The 24,835-nt window shown below is 44.2% G+C and overlaps 1 protein-coding gene across 1 annotated transcript; it reads right to left on the minus strand.

The window, feature by feature from the left end:
- Positions 1 to 3: 3 nt before the first annotated feature.
- LOC130125396 (solute carrier family 22 member 2-like) lies at positions 4 to 22,721 on the minus strand. Its single transcript, XM_056294958.1, has 12 exons — positions 22,368 to 22,721; positions 21,048 to 21,095; positions 20,419 to 20,522; positions 19,920 to 20,074; positions 17,847 to 18,015; positions 17,318 to 17,432; positions 17,076 to 17,176; positions 6,911 to 7,125; positions 5,790 to 5,898; positions 3,701 to 3,813; positions 3,373 to 3,472; positions 4 to 223 (listed from the first exon to the last, which is right to left on the minus strand). The coding sequence occupies exons 1-12, from the start codon at positions 22,719 to 22,721 to the stop codon at positions 136 to 138; spliced, it is 1,671 nt and encodes a 556-aa protein (XP_056150933.1). The 3' UTR covers positions 4 to 135.
- Between the last annotated feature and the right edge of the window lie 2,114 nt (positions 22,722 to 24,835).

Below are 24,835 nucleotides of genomic sequence, written 5' to 3' on the forward strand. Positions count from 1 at the left end.
CATTTTAAGGTGGTCATTAGAGATGATGTCACGATGAACAACGTTGGGTAGCGTCACACAAACTGTCTACACACACACACACACACACACACACACACACACACACACACACACAGCGGAGGCCACGTCGGAGACTCACACGGTGGTTTGCTCTGCTGTGCTCGTCACGTCGGACTGTAAGAGCTTGGTCTGGTGTTGGCTCTTCAGTGGGTCCTCCTTATGTCTGCAAAAGAAACATCTGGAATTCACTCGTCCCACATCTGCATGATGGCCACGTGCAGGAATCACACTTATCAGAGCGGCAGAGCTCTTCACCGGGTGTAGAAACACAGGTGAAGCTTTTCACCAGGTGTAGAAACACAGGTGAAATAATCACACTTATCAGAGCTGCAGAGCTCTTCGTCGGGTGTATAAACACAGGTGAAACAATCACACTTATCAGAGCGGCAGAGCTCTTCACCAGGTGTAGAAACACAGGTGAAGCTCTTCGCCGGGTGTAAAAAAAACAGGTGAAATAATCACACTTATCAAAGCTGCAGAGCTCTTCACCAGGTGTAGAAACACAGGTGAAACAATCACACTTATCAGGGCTGCAGAGCTCTTCGTCGGGTGTAGAAACACAGGTGAAGCTCTTCACCAGGCGTAGAAACACAGGTGAAATAATCACACTTATCAGAGCTGCAGAGCTCTTCGTCGGGTGTAGAAACACAGGTGAAGCTCTTCACCGAGCGTAGAAACACAGGTGAAATAATCACACTTATCTGAGCTGCAGAGCTCTTCACCGAGCGTAGAAACACAGGTGAAATAATCACTTATCTGAGCTGCAGAGCTCTTCACCGAAACACAGGTGAAATAATCACACTTATCTGAGCTGCAGAGCTCTTCACCGGGCGTAGAAACACAGATGAAACAATCACACTTATCAGAGCTGCAGAGCTCTTCGTCGGGTGTAGAAACACAGGTGAAGCTCTTCACCGAGCGTAGAAACACAGGTGAAATAATCACACTTATCAGAGCTGCAGAGCTCTTCGTCGGGTGTAGAAACACAGGTGAAATAATCACACTTATCTGAGCTGCAGAGCTCTTCACCGGGCGTAGAAACACAGGTGAAATAATCACACTTATCTGAGCTGCAGAGCTCTTCACCGGGTGTAGAAACATAGGTGAAGCTCTTCACCAGGTGTAGAAACACAGGTGAAATAATCACACTTATCTGAGCTTCAGAGCTCTTCACCGGGTGTAGAAATACAGGTGAGGCTCTTCACCAGGTGTAGAAACACGGGTGAAATAATCACACTTATCAGAGCTGCAGAGCTCTTCACCAGGTGTAGAAACACAGGTGAAATAATCACACTTATCTGAGCTGCAGAGCTCTTCATCGGGCATAGAAACACGGGTGAAGTAAGAGAACATGAAGTGATGCTGGACTAAACTCTTCGTTAAAGAGGTCTGGGCGCATGCTCACTAATCCAGATAAGGAAACATCGGAAGGTGAAGCAGTTCATGTGGACACAAGGTCTACTGAGAGAAACCTTACATCACTCATCTAACGCTCCTGTTCCACTGCACGGTACCGGCTCAACCCCACTCTACTCTAGTCAACTCTATTCTAGTCGACTGTATTCTAGTCGACACTAATGTAGTCGACTCTACTCTAGTCGACTCTACTCAAGTCAACTGTACTCTAGTCAACTCTACTCTAGTTGACTTTAGTCAACTACTCTAGTCAACTCTGCTGTGGTCGAACCTACTCAAGTCGACTGTACTCAAGGCAATTGTACTCTAGTCAACTCTACTCTAGTCGACTTTAGTCAACTGTACTCTAGTCAACTCTACTGTGGTCGATTCTACTCAAGTCGACTGTACTCAAGGCAATTGTACTCTAGTCAACTCTACTCTAGTCGACTTTAGTGTAGTCTAGTCAACTCTAGTCAACTCTACTGTAGTCGACTCTACTCTAGTCAACTGTGCTCTAGTCAACTACTCTAATCGACTCTACTCTAGTCTACTCTAGTCGACTTTAGTCAGCTCTACTCTTGTCGACTCTAGTCAACTCTACTCTAGTCAACTACTCTATCGACTGTACTCTAGTTGACTCTACTCTAGTCGACTGTAGTCGAGTCTACTCTAGTCGACTCTACTCTAGTCGACTTTAGTCAGCTCTACTCTAGTCGACTCTACTCTAGTCAACTCTACTCTAATCGACTGTACTCTAGTTGACTCCACTCTAGTCGACTGTGGTCAAGTCTACTCTAGTCAACTCTACTCTAGTCGACTCTACTCTAGTCGACTGTACTGGCTTTACTTGTTGGGATTTCGTTTTCCACTGCAGATAGTACCCCCTCAGGGCAAAGCCCCAAGGGTCATTTGTGGGCGTGTTGACTAGGTTTTTTTTAAGATTTTATTTATATTTCCATCTCTCCATCCGTTATCCAAACCGCGTATCCTGCTCTCAGGGTGGCGGCGATGCTGGAGCCTATCCCAGCAGTCACTGGGCGGCAGGCAGGGAGACACCCTGGACAGGCCGGACAGGCCATCACAATATAAATAAATATACATATATTTATTTATATTTTACTTTATTTATTTATTTGTTTGTTTCTTTGTTTACAGTGGTATTTTCATGTCACCTTTTAGTATCGGCTCAGCTCACTTGGAACCTCGACGGAGGTGGTACCAAAAAAGTACCTGGTACCAGGTAGTATCCCGAACTTTTGCCCAATGGAAAACAAAAAAACAACCAAAAAAAGCGAGTAGAGTTGAATTGAGTCGAGCCGGTACCGTGCAGTGGAAAAGGGGCATAAGTGACCTCGTCAGTCTCGACCGGCTGCAGGTGTCCCCACCCTTATAAACAATCCAGTGACTGCAGGTACCCCCACCCTTACAAACAAGGGTGGGGGTACCTGCAGTCACTGTATTGTTTATAAGGGTGGGGACACCTGCAGCCGGTCGAGACTGAAGAGGTCACTTACACCAGTGTTTCCCAACCCAGTCCTCGAGGACCCCCTATCCTGCAGATTTTCTTTGCAACCCTGAATAGGCACCTGTTTGTAGTTACTCAACCAATCAGCAATGACTAATGTCAGATGTTGCACACCTTGCATAATCAAGTGCTGTTAGATGATTGGTTGAGTAAGTACAAGCAGGGCTACCTGTGCAGGGTTACAATGAAAATCTGCAGGATAGGGGGTCCTTGAGGACTGGGTTGGGAAACGCTGACTTCGATGATGAAGAAACGTATCTGTCAATAAACATTATTGAGCACGCGCCAAGACATCAATACAAAACATTGCATTTTACTATTATGCATTTTATTTCTCCTGATTAATATGACAATTTTTAAATGTAAATCCATATTGTGCAAAGTCTTACCTGTTAGGGAACTCTATATCATCGATGGTCTCGGGGAGAGCAACTCCTTTGGTTTCGGGCAGTAACAAAACCAAACCTCCAGCTATGAGCGCTATAAATCCTGTATGGACACCGCACACAGCAACGTCATACACGTTAACGAGTTCAAAAACCTCAGAAATGGAGTGAATCAAGTCAGGTGGAAAAAAAATATATTCAAAACGCTTTACAGTTTCCTTGTCTACGTCTCTCAGTGTGATGTTCTTCAGCAGTTGGACGGCAAACCTTACAGGTAATCATTTACATGTTAAGTTTACAGCTGATACTGACAATCCTGTCGGCAACCCACCGAAGATGATGAGGGGCAGCTCCAGCCAGATGACAGCCAGTCTGTAGAGCAGGAAGGGAGCCACGATGCCTCCGACGTCACACAGAGTAGAACACACTGACACGCCCAGGTTCCTACAGCCAGAAACAGTTCAGAGAGTGATGCTCGGTCACGCGCCATGGGAGGCTACGCGTATGTGGCTTGGTTTTCTTCCCATGCTGACACCACCTCAGCTGATTTTACCGAGTAACACAAGAAGAGAAAAGGGCTTGACAGTGAAACCAGCTGGTTTCGTGTTGGGTCGGAAAGAAAACCCACCTGCATGGATCTCCATGGCACATGGTTATCACCGACTATATACGTTTAATATCGTAGCGAATTTAGGAGGCGGCCCCGGAACCGCCGCAGCCCGGACGCCAACCCGAGTCCCCCGCACCACGGGTGGCTACGTTAACCAGTCGACTAAAGGGCCCAACCCGTTAACCAAGGGCTAGCGAGTCTACTCATTCATGCTCTTTACGCTACCCCCCCCCCTTCGGGAACCGCGCTTCAGCATACCAGCTCCCTCACGCCTCTGGGCGCACGCGCTTCCCATGGTCTCACGGTCTCTACATCCCACTTCTGACACCAATGTAGCGAATTCAGGGGGAAGCCGGGAACCGCCGCAGCCGGGACGCGAACCCGGGTCTCCCACACCACGGGCGACTACGTTAACCAGTCGACTGTAAGGGTCCGCCCCGTTAGCCAAGGGGTAGCGAGTCTATTCAACCGTGGTCATTACAACACTGACTACAGCCTTAAAGAGTAACTAAATCCTAGACCATTTAAGTGAGTTTGCTGAAAACCACAAAAAGTTTAAAAACATGGCAGGCTGGTCTTGGCATGCTGTGGTGTAAGCATAGCAGAATAAACACAGCTGCAGATAATAACATTAATAATGGCTCTGTCTGATGAAGGTGTAACAAAGAACCAGCACTGACACCCTGGACGGGCCGCCAGGCCATCACAGGGCTAAATAGTGTGCAGCTGAGAATTATGGTCTACACAGCCTCTCACCAGGCAGTGTAGGCCATAAGTCACGTCGTGGCCTACACTGCCTGGTGAGAGGCCATGTATTATGAATTATGGCCTACGCAGCCTTAAGAGAGGGTGTGTAGGCCATAATTCTCAGCTACACTCTCTAGCACACTATTTAGCCCTGTGATGGTCTGGCGGCCTGGCCAGGGTGTCTCCCCGCCTGCCGCTCAATGACTGCTGGGATAGGCTCCAGCATCCCCGCGACCCTGAGTAAAGATAATGAATGAATGAATGAATGAATGAATGAATGAATGAATGAATGAATGAATGAATGAATGAATGAAGCAGCACTGACAGTACTATTGACAACGGTTAGTGCTGGCTCTGTCTGTCTGTCTGTTACTGCTGATAGGTGTGCTGGTACACCTACATCCGACAGATCCATATTAATCATATTATCTGCAGCTCTGTTCATCCTGCTATGCTAACACCGCAGAGTACCAAAACCAGCCTGCCATGTTTTTAACCTTTACGTGCTTTTGAACCTGTAGATGACAGCAAACTCACTAAAATGGTCCAAGAATCAGTCACTCTTTAAGTAAAACAACAGCCAAATGACAAATTCAGGCTGTAAAAGTCAGGTTGTAATTTCTTCTTCGGTTGGTTCTGCTTGGAAGGTTGGACTAGGGACCACTCAGTCGGGGGAAAAATGTAATATTTGTGGGGCAGCCCAACATGATTGCCACATATTTCCTCGAGCTTCACTTGACTGGAAGCATTTCTCCAATTGTCAATCACATTTTGAATCTCCCCATCTCACTAGTGACTTCTGCCACTGTTTCTGGCCCCGCTTTTGATTGAGTGAACGGATGTCATCAGTGAGTGATAATGACAGTAATCTGCACTCACACAGTGTTTAAAAAGAGACACGCCAATTCCAATCTGAAAGTCCTCCCTGTGGTCGCATGGCCACGGATAAGATAAGTATCCGAGAACAAAATAAGGCCCGTGTCACGTGTAGGCAAACAAAATCTGATATGGGTCATTTTCTACCCGTCGTGTGAGCTAGCCAGAGAGAAGCGGAATTTGCTACCTGACAAATGTGGGGTAGAGTTCTGTGTTGACGAACACCACCATCTCAAATGTCATGGTGATACCCAGCCTGCCGATGCATGCAACTACTGTTTTCAACCAGAACATACCTGAAAAGAATAGAAGAATTATTAAGCAATATCTGCAGCATGTACAAAAAAGCAAAATTGCCGACAGTCTGTTAGGTTGAAACATAAATTGTCTGGATGACCCACCGTTTGTTTAGCTTGCTTCGCTGCACCATTGTCACAAACAAATGGGGTTTATGGCAAAGATCACACAACATTAACTGATGCAATAACCTCTGCTGCAATAAAAATCAATAATAATACTGTAACCACCACGGATAAGTGGACTCGCTAGCCCTTGGCTAACGGGTCGGACCCTTTAGTCGACTGGTTAACGTAGTCGCCCGTGGTGCGGGAGACCCGGGTTCGCGTCCCGGCTGCGGCGGTTCCAGGACTGCCCCCTGAACTCGCTACATTGGTGTCAGAAGTAGGCTGTAGAGACCTTGAGGCCATCGGAAGTGTGTGCGCCCAGAGGCGTGAAGGAGCTGTTTTCTACCCTCCTCTTTCAGGAAGCACGTCCCCGATCTTCAGCATACGAGCTTCCTCGCGCCTCTGGGCGCACGCACTTCCGATGGCCTCATGGTCTCACCATCCCACTTCTGACACCAATGTAGCGAATTCGGAGGAGGGGGAGGGGGCGCCGCATCCGTTTCTCCCGCACCACGGGCGACTACGTTAACCAGACGACTAAAGGGTCCGACCCGTTAGCCGAGGGCTAGCAGGTCTATTCATCCGTGGTCGTTACACTACCTTTGATTAAAAAAGGTGTGACATATTTACATATTCACAAATGGCACACAATAAGTGGATTTGAGTATTGCCCACATTGTCCACTGTTACCCCAAGGGAAAATGGGGATACAATGGGGAACAGTGTTATCAGCTCTATTCCCACTGTTTGAGTACAAGACAAAAATAACAGTATTCAAAATAATTAGTCAGCAGCGGTATGATATACTTTTGATTTTCCACCAAAATGATGACGCAATCAAAAGAAATTCAATGCAACAGGATCCATTTCTAATGTAAAATGAGCATTTGACCAGTCTCCTTACTGTCAGGTAGAAGGGCGGTGATAAAGCAGGAGACCCCAGCTACGATATTAGCGACAGCGAAGGGCAAGCGTCGGCCAATGCGCTCGATGGTGAAGAGGATGAGGAAGGCCGCAGGGAACTCCACCAGGCCAGAGATCAGAAAGTCTATGTAGACGTTTCCTCCTGCTATTCCTACTCGCATGATGAGGCCTTGGTAGACAACAGCACTGGTGAACCTAGAAGAAATATACATATAATAAGACGTCTTGATGCATGCTCAATAATCCAGGTCAAGAAAATCAAAGAAGGTTGATTTTGATATAATAAGACACGAGGTTTCCATTGAGGTGAATTTTGAAGAACACCTTTCTCAAATATCTTCCTCAACTTTCCGCTTCCGGTGTGGGAAGATGGCGGCTCAGACTCACGTTTGCAGCGGCCTCACCCAGAACCGGTGTGGTAGGTGTCGCGTATCTACCGGATAACTGAACAATACAACCATCAAGGTGTATCTTGGTCTTCCTCTTTTATTTGCTAGACCGTAGAAACATTACAAAACGACGGCGTTAAGCAGGCACGAAATCACAGGAGTGACCCTCGTGCTCCGTCTTCTTCCAAGGAGGGGGTGCACCAGAGTGGCGCGCGTACATTTATACAACATACACAACCAATAGACATCGAGGGTCAGAGGTCAAACATAAAATACATATTACTGCAAATAAAAACATTTGCTTTCCTGTGTATCTGCATACACTACACTGCTCCCCTGAAATCTGAACCCAGTACATTTACAGTACAACCACATTTCTTTTTTACAACTTTTCAACATGACATTGTTATAACAACAACTGGGTTCCCACAGATTTAACCTATCAGGCGGCTTCACATGCCGCTGCGGCCTCTGGACACCCTATGCAACTGAGGAGGGAGCAGTATCACTGGATCCTTGCTGCAGAACCCTCTCAGTGGATTCTGGAACGTCTACAGGCGTCGCTACACATGCATGTGGTACATCTGGAACAACCCTCAGATCATCATCAGATTCATCTGACACATTACAGTTCTCAACCTCAGTATTGATCATTTGATTGACATGTCTCTTGTATACCTTTCCATACACTTTCACAAGATATGTGACAGCACTAAGTGCCTTTACAATGCACCCAGGCACCCATTTAACACCTTCCCCTCCCCTGTGGTTTCGAACCAACCAACACCCTCTGTTTTGGTGGGAAGTGTCTGACTTGTGCCAACTTATCTGCTTGCTTGGACTGTTGACTGTCCTGTCTCTGTTGCATGGACTCTGGGAAATTAGGTTTGGTGAGAGACAACCGGGTTTTGAATTGACGTCTGAGAAACAATTCTGCAGGTGTTTTCCCTGTAGTAGACTGTGGTGTCCTCCTATAACAGAATAGGAAATTGTGTATGCAGTGCTGCAACGTCATACTGCTACTCTTTCCCTTTTCAAGAGCTGTTTTCAGGTTCTGCACCAAACGCTCTGCAGCCCCATTACAAGCTGGGTGGTGAGGAGAACTCTTAATGTGTTTCACCCCATTGTTTTCAGGAATGTTTCAAACTCAGCAGATACAAATTGGGGTCCATTATCCGACACAAGTTCGTCTGGAAGACCCCAAGTGGCAAAGTATCCCCTCAAAACTTCTATGGTCTTTTTAGATGTAGCGCTACTCATCAAAGCTACTTCTGGCCAATGTAGATAGCTATCAGTGACCACTAGGAAGTTGAACGTTCCCTTCTGAGCATAATCTGTGTGTATCCTCTGCCAAGGACGGCTAGGCCAGCTCCAATTGTGAACAGGAGCTGTGGCAGGTTGGTGTCTGTTTAACTGGCATGTCTGGCAACTGCTTACCAGTGACTCTGTTAGAATCAAGGCTTGGCCACCAAAAGTGACTACGGGCTAATGCCTTCATCTTTACCATTCCCTGGTGATTTTCATGCAATTCACGTAACATCTGTGGTCTTAACACCCCTGGTATGATTACTCGGAAACCCCACATCACACGGTCAGATTCAACAGTCAGTTCAGTGTTTCTTATGAAGTATGGCCTTAACTCATCTTCATTCAAATGCTTTGGCCAACCATTCAATGTGAAGTGCTTCACTCTCTGTAGTACTGCATCAGTCTTTGTCTGTTTTGCAATCTCTTGTGAGGACACTGGCACTTTATCCAAGAATGAGACCCTAAACACAGAGCTATAATCTGAGTCTGCCTCTTGAGTCTGTAGTGGTAACTGCAATAATGCGTCCGCATTTGCATGTTGTAAGGATGGCTTGTAACGTATGTCATACTGGTATGCTGCTAAAATTAATGACCACCTCTGCAGCCTAGCTGCTGCCAATGTAGGCACTCCAGTCTGGGGCCCTAGTATCTTTAGGAGTGGTTTGTGGTCTGTAAGCAGAGTAAACCTTCGTCCATACAGATCGTCATTAAACTTGGTCACCCCAAAGATGATACTAAGTGCTTCCTTCTCTATCTGAGAATAGGTGACTTCTGTTTTAGTGAGTGTCCTAGACACGTAGGCTATAGGTTTCTCACTGCTGTCTGGAAACTGGTGTGAAATCACAGCACCTATGCCGTAAGGCAAAGCATCACATGCCCAAATTACAGGCAGTTTAGGATCCTAATGTGTAAGCACTGGCGCGGCTACAAGCTGTGTAGTACACTCAAACGCCTCTTGACATTTTCCTGTCCAATCCCACTCTTTATCTTTATGTAGGAACTCAGTCATAGGCTTAATCTCGCTGGACAGGTTTGGTATAACTTTGCCATAGTAATGGAGCATGGCTAAGTACGACCCCAATTCTGTCACATTTTTCGGCACAGGAGCTTTGTCAATAGCCCCAGTTTTCTATTTAATTGGGCGCACACCCTCGGCATCAATGACATGCCCGAGGTAGGCCACACTGTTCTGAAAGAAGGCCCATTTCTCTTTGTTAAGCCTCAGCCCATGTTCTTCCAGTCTCTGTAACACTTGCTTAAGATTGCACAGATGTGCGGTGGTATCTGTTCCTGTTATCAACATATCCTCTAAGTAGCATACCACGCCATCAAGCCCTTGTAATACTGCATCCATAGTGTGCTGGAAAATAGCGGGTGCGCTAGCGACCCCATATGGCAAGCGGTTGCATACATAGAGACCTCTGTGTATATTGATCTACCCAGTCGCACAGACTTTCGATCGTGATACCATCACGATTATGACCTGATTTACGTGATGTGGTCACGAAGGTTAGGGTTGGGGTTAGGGTTCTATCAGCTCATGACCACATCACGTAAATCAGGTCATAATCGTGATGGTATCACGATAGATTAATTAACGTGATGCCATCATGAAAGTCCATGTGACTGGGTTGGTATTGATGGTGAGAAACGGCTTATTTTCTCATCCATGTCGAGCTGAGTGTAGGCCTGCGTCAGGTCAAGTTTAGTGAAATGCTTTCCACCTGCTAAAGTGGAGAATAAATCCTGCGGCTTTGGAAGTGGGTACTGATCTACATCAAGCCACTGATTTACCGTCACCTTATAATCTCCGCCAATGCGCACTGATCCATCTTTTTTCGGTATGCACACTAGCGGCGCAGCCCATTCACTATGCTGCACAGGAGAGATAATTCCCTGTTGTCCGAGTTCGGTTAACTTGTTATCCACGGCTTCACGCAGTGCATAAGGCGCTGGCCTCGCTTTGCAAAATCTTGGTACAGCATCCGGTGATACACGCAAGGATGCAGTGAGGCCTTTTGCACGGCCCAGCTCTGCGCTGAAAACTGCTCTGTGCTCTGAGCACACTTGCTCCACTGGGTCAATTGCGGCACCGTGATTCACTTTTGACCAATCTAAGCTGAGCACTCGAATCCAATCCCGCCCCATCAGTGCCGGTGCTTTTCCACGGGCCACTAGCAAGGCAGCTGTAAATGCTGCTTCCCACATTGCACATTCACTAGGATGTTACCCCCACAAAGCTAACGGTTGGTCTGTGTATGTTCTCAACGTCACGTCACATGAATGCAGTTTGGACCCTTCCAGTTTGGATTTGTACAGCTCTCTGAGATAGCTGACATGGCTGCCCCGGTATCTACCTCCATGTACATCCTAACATCCTAACGTCTGCCCGGTCCACAAAGTTCACCTCTGGGCCGCCTTTGGTCCGAGGCGGGCGGGCAGACGAATGTCCAGCAGACCGCCTCCCTTGGTCCCTGCTGGCGTCGGTGCGCTGGTTCCGACAGGCTCGCTCCAGATGTCCGTTCTTTCCACATCCGCGACACCGGAAGTCTTTGAAGCGGCAGCTCCCCGGTCCGTGTCCTTCCCCGAGGCCCCTGTAGTGGTCCTGCTGGCTGTCGCTGACCTCCCTCTGGTTCCGCGCAGTCCTGGGCTCTCGGTGTCTCCGCACTCCAACATGATCCGCTCGCATATGCACAGATGACTGTCCCTTCTGCCTGCTTTCTACTCCAGAATTCCTGCATTGGAAATTGTTCGTTAATTCCACCATCTTTTGCCACGTTAATCCCTCGCCGATGGCGGCATTCGGTAACTTCCGGCGCAGCTCTTTGTTAGATGTCCCATGCAAGAGCTGACCTTCGAGCCGCTCCTCCACGCTTGCGCCAAAATGGCATGTAGAAGCTAATCCTTTCAAGCTAGCAATGTAATCAGCAAAAGTCTCTCCAGACTGTTGTCGACGGCTTCTAAAAGCAAAATCTTCCCGCCAAGACCTTCTTCTCTGGCGTGTAAAACCCTGCAACGTCTGTAGCAAGGTTGCCAAAGCCACTTCACTGAACTGTTCCGGGGATATCAAGTCCTTTAGCAAGGCTAAAGTCTTCCGTCCAACCACGGACAAAAACACGGCTCTTCTCCTATCTTGCTCAATTTGGTCAGCAGACAAGAGCTGCAGAAGCCTTCCTTCATAATGGGCGAAGGTTTCCGCCGTTTGGTGGAACTGCAGTCCTGGTGTATCTGGACTATACAGGGCCATCGCGTATGCTAGCTGCTAAGCTGCTAACATCGTTCAAACATTACCGGTCCAGACGGGAGCAACCCGCTGCACATCACAATAAAGAGGAAGATCCCATCCTCGTCCCCAAAACCTGTCGTGTATCTACAGGATAACTGAATTATACAGCGATCAAGGTGTATCTTGGTCTTCCTCTTTTATTCACTAGACCATAGCAACATTACAACACGACTGCGTTAAGCAGGCCCGGAAACACATGAGGGACCCTCTTGCTCTGTCTTCTTCCAAGGGCGCGCACCAGAGTGGCGCGCGTACATTTATACACCATACACAACCAATAGACATCGAGGGTCAGAGGTCAAACATAAAATACATATTACTGCAAATAAAAACATTTGCTTTCCTGTGTATCTCCATACACTACACTGCTCCCCTGAAATCTGAACCCAGTACATTTACAGTACAACCACATTTCTCGATACAATCCTGTCTCGGAGGTCCACAGACAATTCCTTTGACTTCATGGCTTGGTTTCTGCTCTGACGTGCACTGTCAACAGTGGGACCTTATATAGACAGGTGTGTGCCTTTCCAAATCATGGCCAATCCATTGAATTTACTACAGGTGGACTCCAATCAAGATGTAGAAACATCTCAAGGATGATCAGTGGGAACAGGATGAGCCTGAGCTCAATTTTGAGTGTCATAGCAAAGGGTGTGAATACTTATGTACATGCAATATTTCAGTTTTTTATTTTTAATAAATTTGCAAAACATTTCTACAAAACCTTTTTCAAGTTGCCATTATGGGGTATTGTGTGTAGATTGATGAGAAAAAAAAGGAATTTAATCCATTTTGGAATAAGGCTGTAACATAACAAAATGTGGGGAAAGTCAGGGGGTTTGGATATGTGTTCATAGTTTGGATATATGTATGTGTTCTAGTTTGGATATGTGTGTTCTTAGTTTGGATATATGTGTTCTAGTTTGGATATATGTGTTCTAGTTTGGATATGTGTGTTCTAGTTTGGATATACGTATGTGTTCTAGTTTGGATATGTGTGTTCTTAGTTTGGATATATGTGTTCTTAGTTTGGATATATGTGTTCTAGTTTGGATTTTTGTTCTTAGTTTGGATATATGTGTTCTAGTTTGGATATACGTATGTGTTCTAGTTTGGATATGTGTTCATAGTTTGGATATATGTATGTGTTCTAGTTTGGATATGTGTGTTCTTAGTTTGGATATATGTGTTCTAGTTTGGATATATGTGTTCTAGTTTGGATATATGTGTTCTAGTTTGGATATGTGTGTTCTAGTTTGGATATATGTATGTGTTCTAGTTTGGATATGTGTGTTCTTAGTTTGGATATATGTGTTCTATTTTGGATATGTGTTCATAGTTTGGATATATGTATGTTTTCTAGTTTGGATATGTGTGTTCTTAGTTTGGGTATATGTGTTCTAGTTTGGATATATGTGTTCTAGTTTGGATATATGTGTTCTTAGTTTGGATATATATGTGTGTTCTTAGTTTGGATATAGTATATGTGTTCTTAGTTTGGATATATGTGTTGTAGTTTGGATTTTTGTTCTTAGTTTGGATATATGTGTTCTTAGTTTGGATATATATGTGTTCTTAGTTTGGATATATGTGTTCTTAGTTTGGATATAGTATATGTGTTCTTAGTTTGGATATAGTATATGTGTTCTTAGTTTGGATATATGTGTTCTAGTTTGGATATACGTATGTGTTCTAGTTTGGACATGTGTGTTCTTAGTTTGGATATATGTCTTCTTAGTTTGGATATATATATATGTGTTCTTAGTTTGGATATATATATGTGTTCATAGTTTGGATATATGTATGTGTTCTAGTTTGGATATGTGTGTTCTTAGTTTGGATATATGTGTTCTAGTTTGGATATATGTGTTCTAGTTTGGATATACGTATGTGTTCTAGTTTGGATATGTGTTCATAGTTTGGATATATGTATGTGTTCTAGTTTGGATATGTGTGTTCTTAGTTTGGATATATGTGTTCTAGTTTGGATATATGTGTTCTAGTTTGGATATATGTGTTCTAGTTTGGATATGTGTGTTCTAGTTTGGATATACGTATGTGTTCTAGTTTGGATATGTGTGTTCTTAGTTTGGATATATGTGTTCTAGTTTGGATTTTTGTTCTTAGTTTGGATATATGTGTTCTAGTTTGGATATACGTATGTGTTCTAGTTTGGATATGTGTTCATAGTTTGGATATATGTATGTGTTCTAGTTTCGATATGTGTGTTCTTAGTTTGGATATATGTGTTCTAGTTTGGATATATGTGTTCTAGTTTGGATATTTGTGTTCTAGTTTGGATATGTGTGTTCTAGTTTGGATATACGTATGTGTTCTAGTTTGGATATGTGTGTTCTTAGTTTGGATATATGTGTTCTAGTTTGGATATATGTGTTCTAGTTTGGATATGTGTTCATAGTTTGGATATATGTATGTGTTCTAGTTTGGATATGTGTGTTCTTAGTTTGGATATATGTGTTCTAGTTTGGATATATGTGTTCTAGTTTGGATATACGTATGTGTTCTAGTTTGGATATGTGTGTTCTTAGTTTGGATATATGTGTTCTAGTTTGGATTTTTGTTCTTAGTTTGGATATATGTTTTTCTTAGTTTGGATATATATATATGTGTTCTTAGTTTGGATATATATATGTGTTCTTACTTTGGATATATGTGTTGTAGTTTGGATTTTTGTTCTTAGTTTGGATATATGTGTTCTTAGTTTGGATATACACTACCGTTCAAAAGTTTGGGATCACCCAAACAATTTCGTGTTTTCCATGAAAAGTCACACTTATTCACCACCATATGTTGTGAAATGAATAGAAAATAGAGTCAAGACATTGACAAGGTTAGAAATAATGATTTGTATTTGAAATAAGATTTTTTTTACATCAAACTTTGCTTTCGTCAAAGAATCCTCCATTTGCAGCAATTACAGCATTGCAGACCTTTGGCATTCTAGCTGTTAATTTGTTGAGGTAATCTGGAGAAATTGCACCCCACGCTTCCAGAAGCAGCTCCCACAAGTTGGATTGGTTGGATGGGCACTTCTTTGAGCAGATTGAGTTTCTGGAGCATCACATTTGTGGGGTCAATTAAACGCTCAAAATGGCCAGAAAAAGAGAACTTTCATCTGAAACTCGACAGTCTATTCTTGTTCTTAGAAATGAAGGCTATTCCATGCGAGAAATTGCTAAGAAATTGAAGATTTCCTACACCGGTGTGTACTACTCCCTTCAGAGGACAGCACAAACAGGCTCTAACAGGTACTATTTAATGAAGATGCCAGTTGGGGACCTGTGAGGCGTCTGTTTCTCAAACTAGAGACTCTAATGTACTTATCTTCTTGCTCAGTTTTGCAACGCGGCCTCCCACTTCTTTTTCTATTCTGGTTAGAGCCTGTTTGTGCTGTCCTCTGAAGGGAGTAGTACACACCGGTGTAGGAAATCTTCAATTTCTTAGCAATTTCTCGCATGGAATAGCCTTCATTTCTAAGAACAAGAATAGACTGTCGAGTTTCAGATGAAAGTTCTCTTTTTCTGGCCATTTTGAGCGTTTAATTGACCCCACAAATGTGATGCTCCAGAAACTCAATCTGCTCAAAGAAGTGCCCATCCAACCAATCCAACTTGTGGGAGCTGCTTCTGGAAGCGTGGGGTGCAATTTCTCCAGATTACCTCAACAAATTAACAGCTAGAATGCCAAAGGTCTGCAATGCTGTAATTGCTGCAAATGGAGGATTCTTTGACGAAAGCAAAGTTTGATGTAAAAAAAATCTTATTTCAAACACAAATCATTATTTCTAACCTTGTCAATGTCTTGACTCTATTTTCTATTCATTTCACAACATATGGTGGTGAATAAGTGTGACTTTTCATGGAAAACACAAAATTGTTTGGGTGATCCCAAACTTTTGAACGGTAGTGTATATGTGTTCTTAGTTTGCATATATGTGTTCTTAGTTTGGATATAGTATATGTGTTCTTAGTTTGGATATAGTATATGTGTTCTTAGTTTGGATATATGTGTCCTTAGTTTTGATATATGTGTTCTAGTTTGGATTTTTGTTCTTAGTTTGGATATATGTGTTCTTAGTTTGGATATATATATGTGTTCTTAGTTTGGATATATATATGTGTTCTTAGCTTGGATATAGTATATGTGTTCTTAGTTTGGATATATGTGTTCTAGTTTGGATTTTTGTTCTTAGTTTGGATATATGTGTTCTTAGTTTGGATATATGTGTTCTTAGTTGGGTATATATGTGTTCTTACTTTGGATATACGTGTTCTTAGTTTGGATATATATGTGTTCTTAGTTTTGATATATGTGTTCTAGTTTGGATATATGTGTTCTAGTTTGGATATATGTGTTCTTGTAGTTTTGGATATGTGTTCTAGTTTGGATATATATGTGTTCTAGTTTGGATATATGTGTTCTTGTAGTTTTGGATATGTGTTCTTGTCTTTGTGTTGCACTGCTGTGGGCTAGGAGAAACGATATTTCATTTCATTTCATGTACACAGGTATATGAAGTGAAATGACAGTTAAAGTATTCCTGATTCCTGAAAATGTAAATATTGAAAAACGTTCTGAAGCAATTTTCATACCTATTAGGATTATCTTCCAATCAAATATTAAATAAAACATTTAATTAATTTAGTTAAATAATGATAAATAATTAGTTAAATAAAACATTTAATCCTGAAGTGATAAATGATAAGAGAAAGGTGTGAATGAGGCAAATCGGGCTACTAAGCTACATTTTTACCTGTTAAGCTTTAACACCTTAAAGGTACAATCTGCAGTTGATGCCTGTAGCGGCTGTCCATTGTTCTGGGCAGACTTCCTAGACCTTATTTGCTTTGTTACTCTAGAACGAGAAAACCAGCTAATGCCACATCGCTTTCTGAGGCTTCCAGCTGTTTCCTTTTCTCGAGCAAACACACAAAGTTGACCTGATGGTGAGATATGTCATGTGTCTGGTTGTCAGCAGAGCGTTGGGATTGTTGTAGTACTCCACATAGTCATGGCGTCGCATGTCATTACGAGTTGTACTTTTAACAAATCTTAACCCCACAGCCCAGTTCTGATTTCTGTCTCATGAACTGGCCCAGACATCACATGTGAATAACTGTGCTGTGGTTGAGACTCACCAGTTGAACATGAGGATTAAAGTGTGTTTCCTCATATTTGGAGTTCTGATCAGGTCCATGAAGGAAGCAGTGGAGGAGTCTGCGTGATCACTTGTCAGGGTCTGAAAGCAAGAAACAATGACCCAGACAGACTTATAAAATGTGTTTACACCTGGTGTGAATGACAAAATGGAAAAATGTAACAGCGGCAACCATTTCTGATCATTATTGACCCTGTGAGAGGGCCTGTTCAGCAAATGAACCTCAATGTTTTTGGAGAGTTTCTTGTTGTTCTCTTTGGCGATGGCTTCAGTGATCTCCATGGCTCGGGACGAGCTGTTCTGAGAGAAGAGCCATCTTGGAGATTCTGGGATAAACCTGTGGGACGAAACCGCCTGAAGCCTTTACGGCGCACACATGCAATGCTTACAAAACACACACGGATGGTAGCATATGGTAGCATAGCATAGCATAGTATAGTATAGCATAGCATAGCACAGCATAGCATAGCATAACATAGTATAGCATAGCATAGCATAGTATAGTATAGCATAGCATAACATAGTATAGTATAGCATAGCATAGCATAGCATAGCATAGCATAGTATAGTATAGTATATAGTATTGTAGTTTGGTTCACTTTACAGTGGACACAAATGTCGAGTCCTGATGCCTGGACAGAAATGAAGCAGGAGGCACGGGGGGGCGGGGCATGTGTCAACGAAACTTTGCCATGTAGGAAGAAACAGGAACAGGGTGAGGATGAGGGAGGAAGAGCGCTAGGTTCCCTACCAGTAGTAAGCGAGGAAGAGGAAGTAAGGTGCTGTGATGACCACCTGCAGCCAGCGCCAGTCAGTGATGAAGTAGGCCAGAAGAGGGAGGAGGAGAACGCCGACGCTGAAGAGCAGCTGGTACAGGATTCCCACCGTCCGTCTGTACTCCACCCCGACTATCTCTGTAACTGAGGTGGAGAATCAAAAAGCCCATGAGGTCCAGAACAACCCTGCGGGCTGGCAGCCATGTCAGAAATGCAGCCTCATGCGGGTATCGAGTGGTGAATGTTGCTTTGGGGACCTTCATCAGCCCAATCATCAGAACTGCGAGTCTACGCAGTTGTACTTCAGCCTTGGGAGAGCGTCATCACCTGCTTGTTAAATTAGATGACTTTGTATAATGATGTACTTTATAAAAAATATGCGTTCATGGCCAAGACCAAAAGTCTTCCAAAATGTCTTCCGGAGTGTGATCCAGGATTAGATGGACGAATCATTTACCGTGCAAGAAAAAACAATTCCCAGTTAACAATTCAACTCAAGAGGGACAAAGGAAGCCGTACTGAAGCCATTCTGTCCAATGAGCAGCCAAGTGTCTTGAAACTCCTGAGAAATGCAAGATGATGTGAGCCAAGTGAATGTTCAAACCCACCCCCGTATCAAAGCTGGTGCCAAGGACCAGCACTCACTTTGCTAGTGTTGCACAATGACCCATGAGATGGATGATGTATTTTCAGATACATAGATTATACACATGGTATAATCATAGTATACCCGTATGTTATATATATATATATATATAATCTAATATATTATATATTGTATGATATCTACTCATATATTTTCGTGATGTGTGTGTGTGTGTGTGTGTGTGTTAGTTAGTGTAGATAGCGGGACCGAAAACTAAAGCACTTATGATCCTAATTCTTTTTGGAGGTGGTAGGTATTGTCTCAGGGAGTAAGGGAAAAATCCCAGACAATTAAAATTACGCATAACTATGCAAGTGTAGCTTAACCACATTTTATTACATTAATATATTGTAGCGAATTCGGGGGACAACGTGACCACAGGAACTGCCGCGGCCGGGAAGCGAACCCGCATCGCCCGCACCGCAGGAGGCATCGCTAACCGCTAGACTAAGGGCTAACACTCGTGAGCCAACGGCCAGCGTGTCTTCTTATCCATGCACGTTACAATATTATTAATTATATAATAATCCATCCGTCCATCCATCATCCAAACCGCTTATCCTGCTCTCAGAGGATGCTGGAGCCTATAATAATAATAATAATAATAATAATAATAATAATAATAATAATAATAATAGTGTTGTGGGAGTGCAGGAATGAGGAGACGGAGAGGTCGAGTCGAGTCAATCCCGTTTACTCGCCACACAAAACGACACCGATACAGCACAATCCCTCCTGGCAACCAGCTGACCAACCGCTAGGCTGCTGCTATAAACATGGCTCCACCCCGGAAACCCCAAGCAGTGCCTGCGTCAGCACTCTGAACGTCCGCCTGAAAGGAGCAGCAGCCCCTGGCGAATCTACCCTCAACTGTGTATCGCCACAATATTATTATATCATAGTTATCAATATTCCCCAATCCTCTGTGAATATTATTATAATATGATATTATTTTTGTAATAACTGGTCATCAGCTGCATGTAAACTGCTCCTTAAACTCCCAATAGAGTCATTGTTTTAACGTTGCTTCTGGTGACTACAGTAAAAACCCAGCAGTCCTCCCTGCCAGCATACGTGATGTTGCTTCGGGAGCCGACCATTCACGAGCAGCTTTGAGGTCAAATGGAGCCTGAAACGGTCATTATGTTGCATTTCTAAACGTATTTCCATGAAAAATACCTTTCTATGGCCTCAGTATCACGGACAATTATGGGTTAGTGTGTCACCCTCGGTCTAATAATTAAATGGATTCATACTGAGACAGTCCACCTCTATCTGACGCCTGGCCTTACCAAAAACTTGAATTTTGTAGTTCATTTGCTCAGCTGGTCAGTCAGTCAATTATACCTGCAGACCGTCAGTGGGGATTTTAACTTCAGTAAACATAAACTGTCGTCATTACTCAGCACGTATGCCGCCATCCAGCCTCCTTTGACTCCGAAGCCATAAAGGGTCCTGAACACCAGCGTGGAGGTGTAGTTAGGAGCCACGGCCACCAGAATCCCTGTGATCCCATTGCACAGGCTGGAGACCAGGAACGTCATCTTTCTGCCAAACCTGCAGACCAACAAAGAACACACTGGGTACATGCAAGCAACATGATTCTGATATTGGGTCACATCACCCAGAAATGTGTTAGGGTCAAACATGACCCTGAGACAATCTTAGTACTCTAGTGGTCTACAGCTTTCATGGAAATATAAGCAAAATAATGTTTTACTTTTTCTAATGTTGAGGCCACTGTAGGAAAAGTCATCACATTCCAGGTTGAAAAAAGGTCATTTAGAGTCTTTTCTCTGCTGTTCCACACTGCTATGGGTCATTTTGACCCGGAAGACAACAGACGGGTTAAGCAGCCAAGATACCAGACTTATTGATCAGATAAGCAATCATGGTCTTACCTGTCAGCCAGGTACCCGATGGCGATGCTCCCGACCAGGAAGCCCACATTAAGAGTAGCCTGGTACATGTCCACCAGCCAACCATCTGCACACACCAGGTCAAACTGACAGCGAGGCAGATGTTATCTGCAGATGTTGGTCTATAAAGATCTGCATGACTCACTGGTATATCATTTCACTCACTTTAGACAATCACCGTCTGTGTCTCAGCAATCTCTGATTCAAATAATTATCATACATCATGAGAGCTTATTTGGTCATTGGTTCAAATCTCAGGTCAGTACGCAGCACTGACCTGAGATTGCACTAGAATTGTGCTACATTGTACTAGAAACACTGAGTCATTTGCAGTGATGATTATGCAGTGCATGTTACATGCCTCATTTGTTTTACTCTAAGAGCAAATGCCGTTATTATTCCCCAAGTTAGTATGTTTGGTATGTTGTGTCGGGGTTTGAGCCGTAACAACATATGACACCAACGAAGAAGTTGATCAGGCCTATGCAACACACACGACAAAGACATGCATGAAGCTGTTGATTATCATTTGCACAAACGGACTTGGTCGTTTTGCTACATTTAATTGCAGAGTTTCAGCATTTAGGACAGTCAGTGGAAGTCGGTCTTACCTCAGTGACAAAGGATTGCCTCCCTTCGTAGTCATATTCCCAGCTGTGCTTTATGACAACAGGCAAAACATTGTATTGGACGAAGGTGGCAAAAGCATCAACATTCTAAAGTGTCCCTATCTAGTTTGTTGACGAAATCTAAAGCCATCTACTCTTAAGGCCACATTTCCACGAGAGCTCTGCTTGGAAAAGTGGAACTTCATGAATGAACCAAATCACGATGATTACGAGAAGATTCAATTCCTGCAGTATCTACTGAATAAGACAAAGGTCATGACAGGAGATCCAATTCCTGCAGTATCTACTGAATAAGACAAAGGTCATGACAGAAGATCCTATTCCTGCAGTATCTACTGAATAAGACAAAGGTCATGACAGAAGATCCTATTCCTGCAGTATCTACTGAATAAGACAAAGGTCATGACAGAAGATCCAATTCCTGCAGTATCTACTGAATAAGACAAAGGTCATGACGGAAGATCCTATTCCTGCAGTATCTACTGAATAAGACAAAGGTCATGACAGAAGATCCTATTCCTGCAGTGTCTACTGAATAAGACAAAGGTCATGACAGAAGATCCAATTCCTGCAGAGTCTACTGATTAAGACAAAGGTCATGACAGAAGATCCTATTCCTGCAGTGTCTACTGAATAAGACAAAGGTCATGACAGAAGATCCTATTCCTGCAGTATCTACTGAATAAGACAAAGGTCATGACAGAAGATCCTATTCCTGCAGTATCTACAGAATAAGACAAAGGTCACCATAGAAGATCCTATTCCTGCAGTATCTACTGAATAAGACAAAGGTCATGACAGAAGATCCTATTCCTGCAGTATCTACTGAATAAGACAAAGGTCATGACAGAAGATCCTATTCCTGCAGTATCTACTGAATAAGACAAAGGTCATCATAGAAGATCATATTCCTGCAGTATCTACTGAATAAGACAAAGGTCATGACAGAAGATCCTATTCCTGCAGTATCTACTGAATAAGACAAAGGTCATCATAGAAGATCCTATTCCTGCAGTATCTACTGAATAAGACAAAGGTCATGACAGAAGATCCTATTCCTGCAGTATCTACTGAATAAGACAAAGGTCATCATAGAAGATCCTATTCCTGCAGTATCTACTGAATAAGACAAAGGTCATGACAGGAGATCCTATTCCTGCAGTATCTACAGAATAAGACAAAGGTCATCATAGAAGATCCTATTCCTGCAGTATCTACTGAATAAGACAACGGTCATGACAGAAGATCCTATTCCTGCAGTGTCTACTGAATAAGACAAAGGTCATGACAGAAGGGACTCACTGTGCAGGGGGTGACAGGCACGCCGCTGAGGTCCGGTCTCTCTCTGTGGCAGGTGAGTCCGGTGCTGTTCCAGTCCAGCTCGTACCGGTCACAGGTGCTATGGACCAGCGCTCCGGAGCTGTTGACCAGCGGCACGGTCAGCCTGCGAGCGTCGGCCGGACTCCAGCCGCAGTTCCGGCGCATCTCAGCAACCGCAGCATCCTGACACCAGTGCACCGGGGTGAAGCCCTGGAACACGATGCCGACGTAGACGCCGGCAAACGGCAATGACACCAGGCTAAGCAGAACAAATACACGCCTCTGGCAGTGCCCAAACGTCCCAGCCTCCACCAGTATGTCGTCAAAGGTAGTCATTATTAAGTGTGTACTGATTCACTGCTTTCTGTCTAAGGTAAATGAATTTTCCAACTTTGGCTGAGTGATAAAGTGCCGTTCTAGTCCATTTGTGTTTGATTCAGAGTCATTTGAGGCTGTGTCCAAAAAGGCTGGGTCGTCTGTTCTTGGGTCTTGAACAGGACAAGATCATAAGGCTGATTGAAATACTCCCCCTCAATGACTTTCCATCATTCACTCCCCTTCCCTCATGTGGTTGGTAGGAGCAAAAGTCCAAAAGGCAGAGCAACCTTGGATGGGAAATGTTTGGATGTTCAGACTCACACATTTTAGAATGATACACAAGCTACACCGTTGAGGTGGCTGTATGTTACTATTTAATGAAACTAAATAGGATTGAAGAGAAATTGAGCAATCTCGACGGAAAACTATGCTGTGCCGGAGCCAAAACAAACACGGAAATGTGCCCTCTGTGCACATCAGGATTACACAAGGTAGTTTATATGCAGTGTCTCTATCACAGCGTACTGTTCCTAAGAAATAGAACTTTTTTTCCATCCAGTTCACTGCAGCATTTGCTGTCAATATGTACTAAAGATCCAAATGTCAAACTGGATTTAAAAGACAAACAAACTAATGGGCCAATTAAGTCAAGACAAGTTATTTGTATAGCCCAACATCACTTTTTTGTGTGTTTATATTTATTTATAAACTATAAATTTTGTGTATGCAAACCAGAAAAAAAAAAAACAACAAACGCTACAATGTGGTGTTTGACAACAGTGGGCAACGTTAAAGTAACTAAAGACCAAAATCAGGTCCTCGTGTGACTTTAAGAGCAGTTCTTGCCTGTACAGCGCAACACGCTCTCAATTCCGCCCCCCCCCCTTTTTCTCCCCGATTGCACTTGGCCAATTACCCCACTCTTCCGAGCCGTCCCGGTCGCTGCTCCACCCCCTCTGCCGATCCGGGGAGGGCTGCAGACTACCACATACCTCCTCCGATACATGTGAGGTCACCAGCCGCTTCTTTTCACCTGACAGTGAGGAGTTTCGCCTAGAAACTGCTTCGTTTCACGAACGAAGACCAGAGGCCAGTGTAGCGAAACCCAAAAGGACAGACAGACGACAGAGCACCGGGATAACCCGAAGGGCGATTTAATGCAGGGAAGAGAAACAAACAAAACTGCCACAGGGGATAATGACAGGTGAGTCTCAGGTGGGCGTTGTTGAGATGATGTGCGCCTGGCTACCAAAGTCCGAATCCGTAGAGCGAGGGGGTGTCCGAGGAAGTCCGGGTCCGAGATCCAGGAAGTCAAGTCCGAATGGGAGGGGTCCAGGTAGAGAGACACGGAGGGAGATCGCTGGAGAGGTCCGGGGGGAAAACGTGAAGGTCGCTGGGGGCGAGGAGGAGACGCGGGGAGCCGTGGAGGGAGAGTCCTGGGAGGGGGAAAAAGAGAGACACGAATATAGACACTGGGAACAAAGGGAATAGCAAGAGGGCAAGGAACGCTGGAGGGCTTGCCAGAGCTTTTACCACAGGGTTCAGTACGTCGAAGCACGGAGAGACGTTCTGGCAGGCTTCTGGCAGAGGGCTGCCTGATTACCGCAGGTGTGCCTGATGGATGATGGCAAACACCTGGTGCAGCGCAGCGCTCGTCTCCTCAGAGCGCGAGCCGAGCGCTCGGATGTTTCCGGCACGTCCGAGCTGGGGGAGTGGCTTGAACGTGCCGGGGAGGCAGCTCGGGGCGGTGTAACCACAACAGAAACAACGTGCGTATCTATGATGACACAGATGAAAGCGTATAAAACTTAAAAGTAAAAAGAGAAATTTGAAAACTTGAAATCTCAGAATATGTTGAAGGTCTAAGCAAGGAAGACAGAAAGCATTACGAGTGGAAACTTACGCTCAGCACTGGAGAAAATCTTCCCGATCCGTTTCTGCTCGCTGAAGCTCAGTGCACAAGTGATGTCACGAGGCTGCCAAACATCGGCCGGAGGGACGTGACTGAACACCTCATAGACACACCAAGTATATTTACCAAAGAACCAATGAAGGCATACGAGTCTTTAAAAGCATACGATTACTTTGTTGGTGGACATGTCCAAGACTGCCTTTACCATCCGTTACCGAAG

The sequence above is a fragment of the Lampris incognitus genome, chromosome 15, assembly GCF_029633865.1.
Source record: "Lampris incognitus isolate fLamInc1 chromosome 15, fLamInc1.hap2, whole genome shotgun sequence".
Classification (NCBI taxonomy): domain Eukaryota; kingdom Metazoa; phylum Chordata; class Actinopteri; order Lampriformes; family Lampridae; genus Lampris; species Lampris incognitus.

Excerpts from the sequence above, each read along its gene's own strand:
- LOC130125396 (XM_056294958.1), bottom strand. The coding sequence starts at position 22,721 with ATGACTACCTTTGACGACATACTGGTGGAGGCTGGGACGTTTGGGCAC. Across the intron at positions 17,433-17,846 it reads CTCTTCCTCGCTTACTACTG|GTTTATCCCAGAATCTCCAA; the intron begins GTAGGGAACCTA and ends TTCGTCCCACAG. Across the intron at positions 5,899-6,910 it reads CACCGCCCTTCTACCTGACA|GTATGTTCTGGTTGAAAACA; the intron begins GTAAGGAGACTG and ends TATTCTTTTCAG.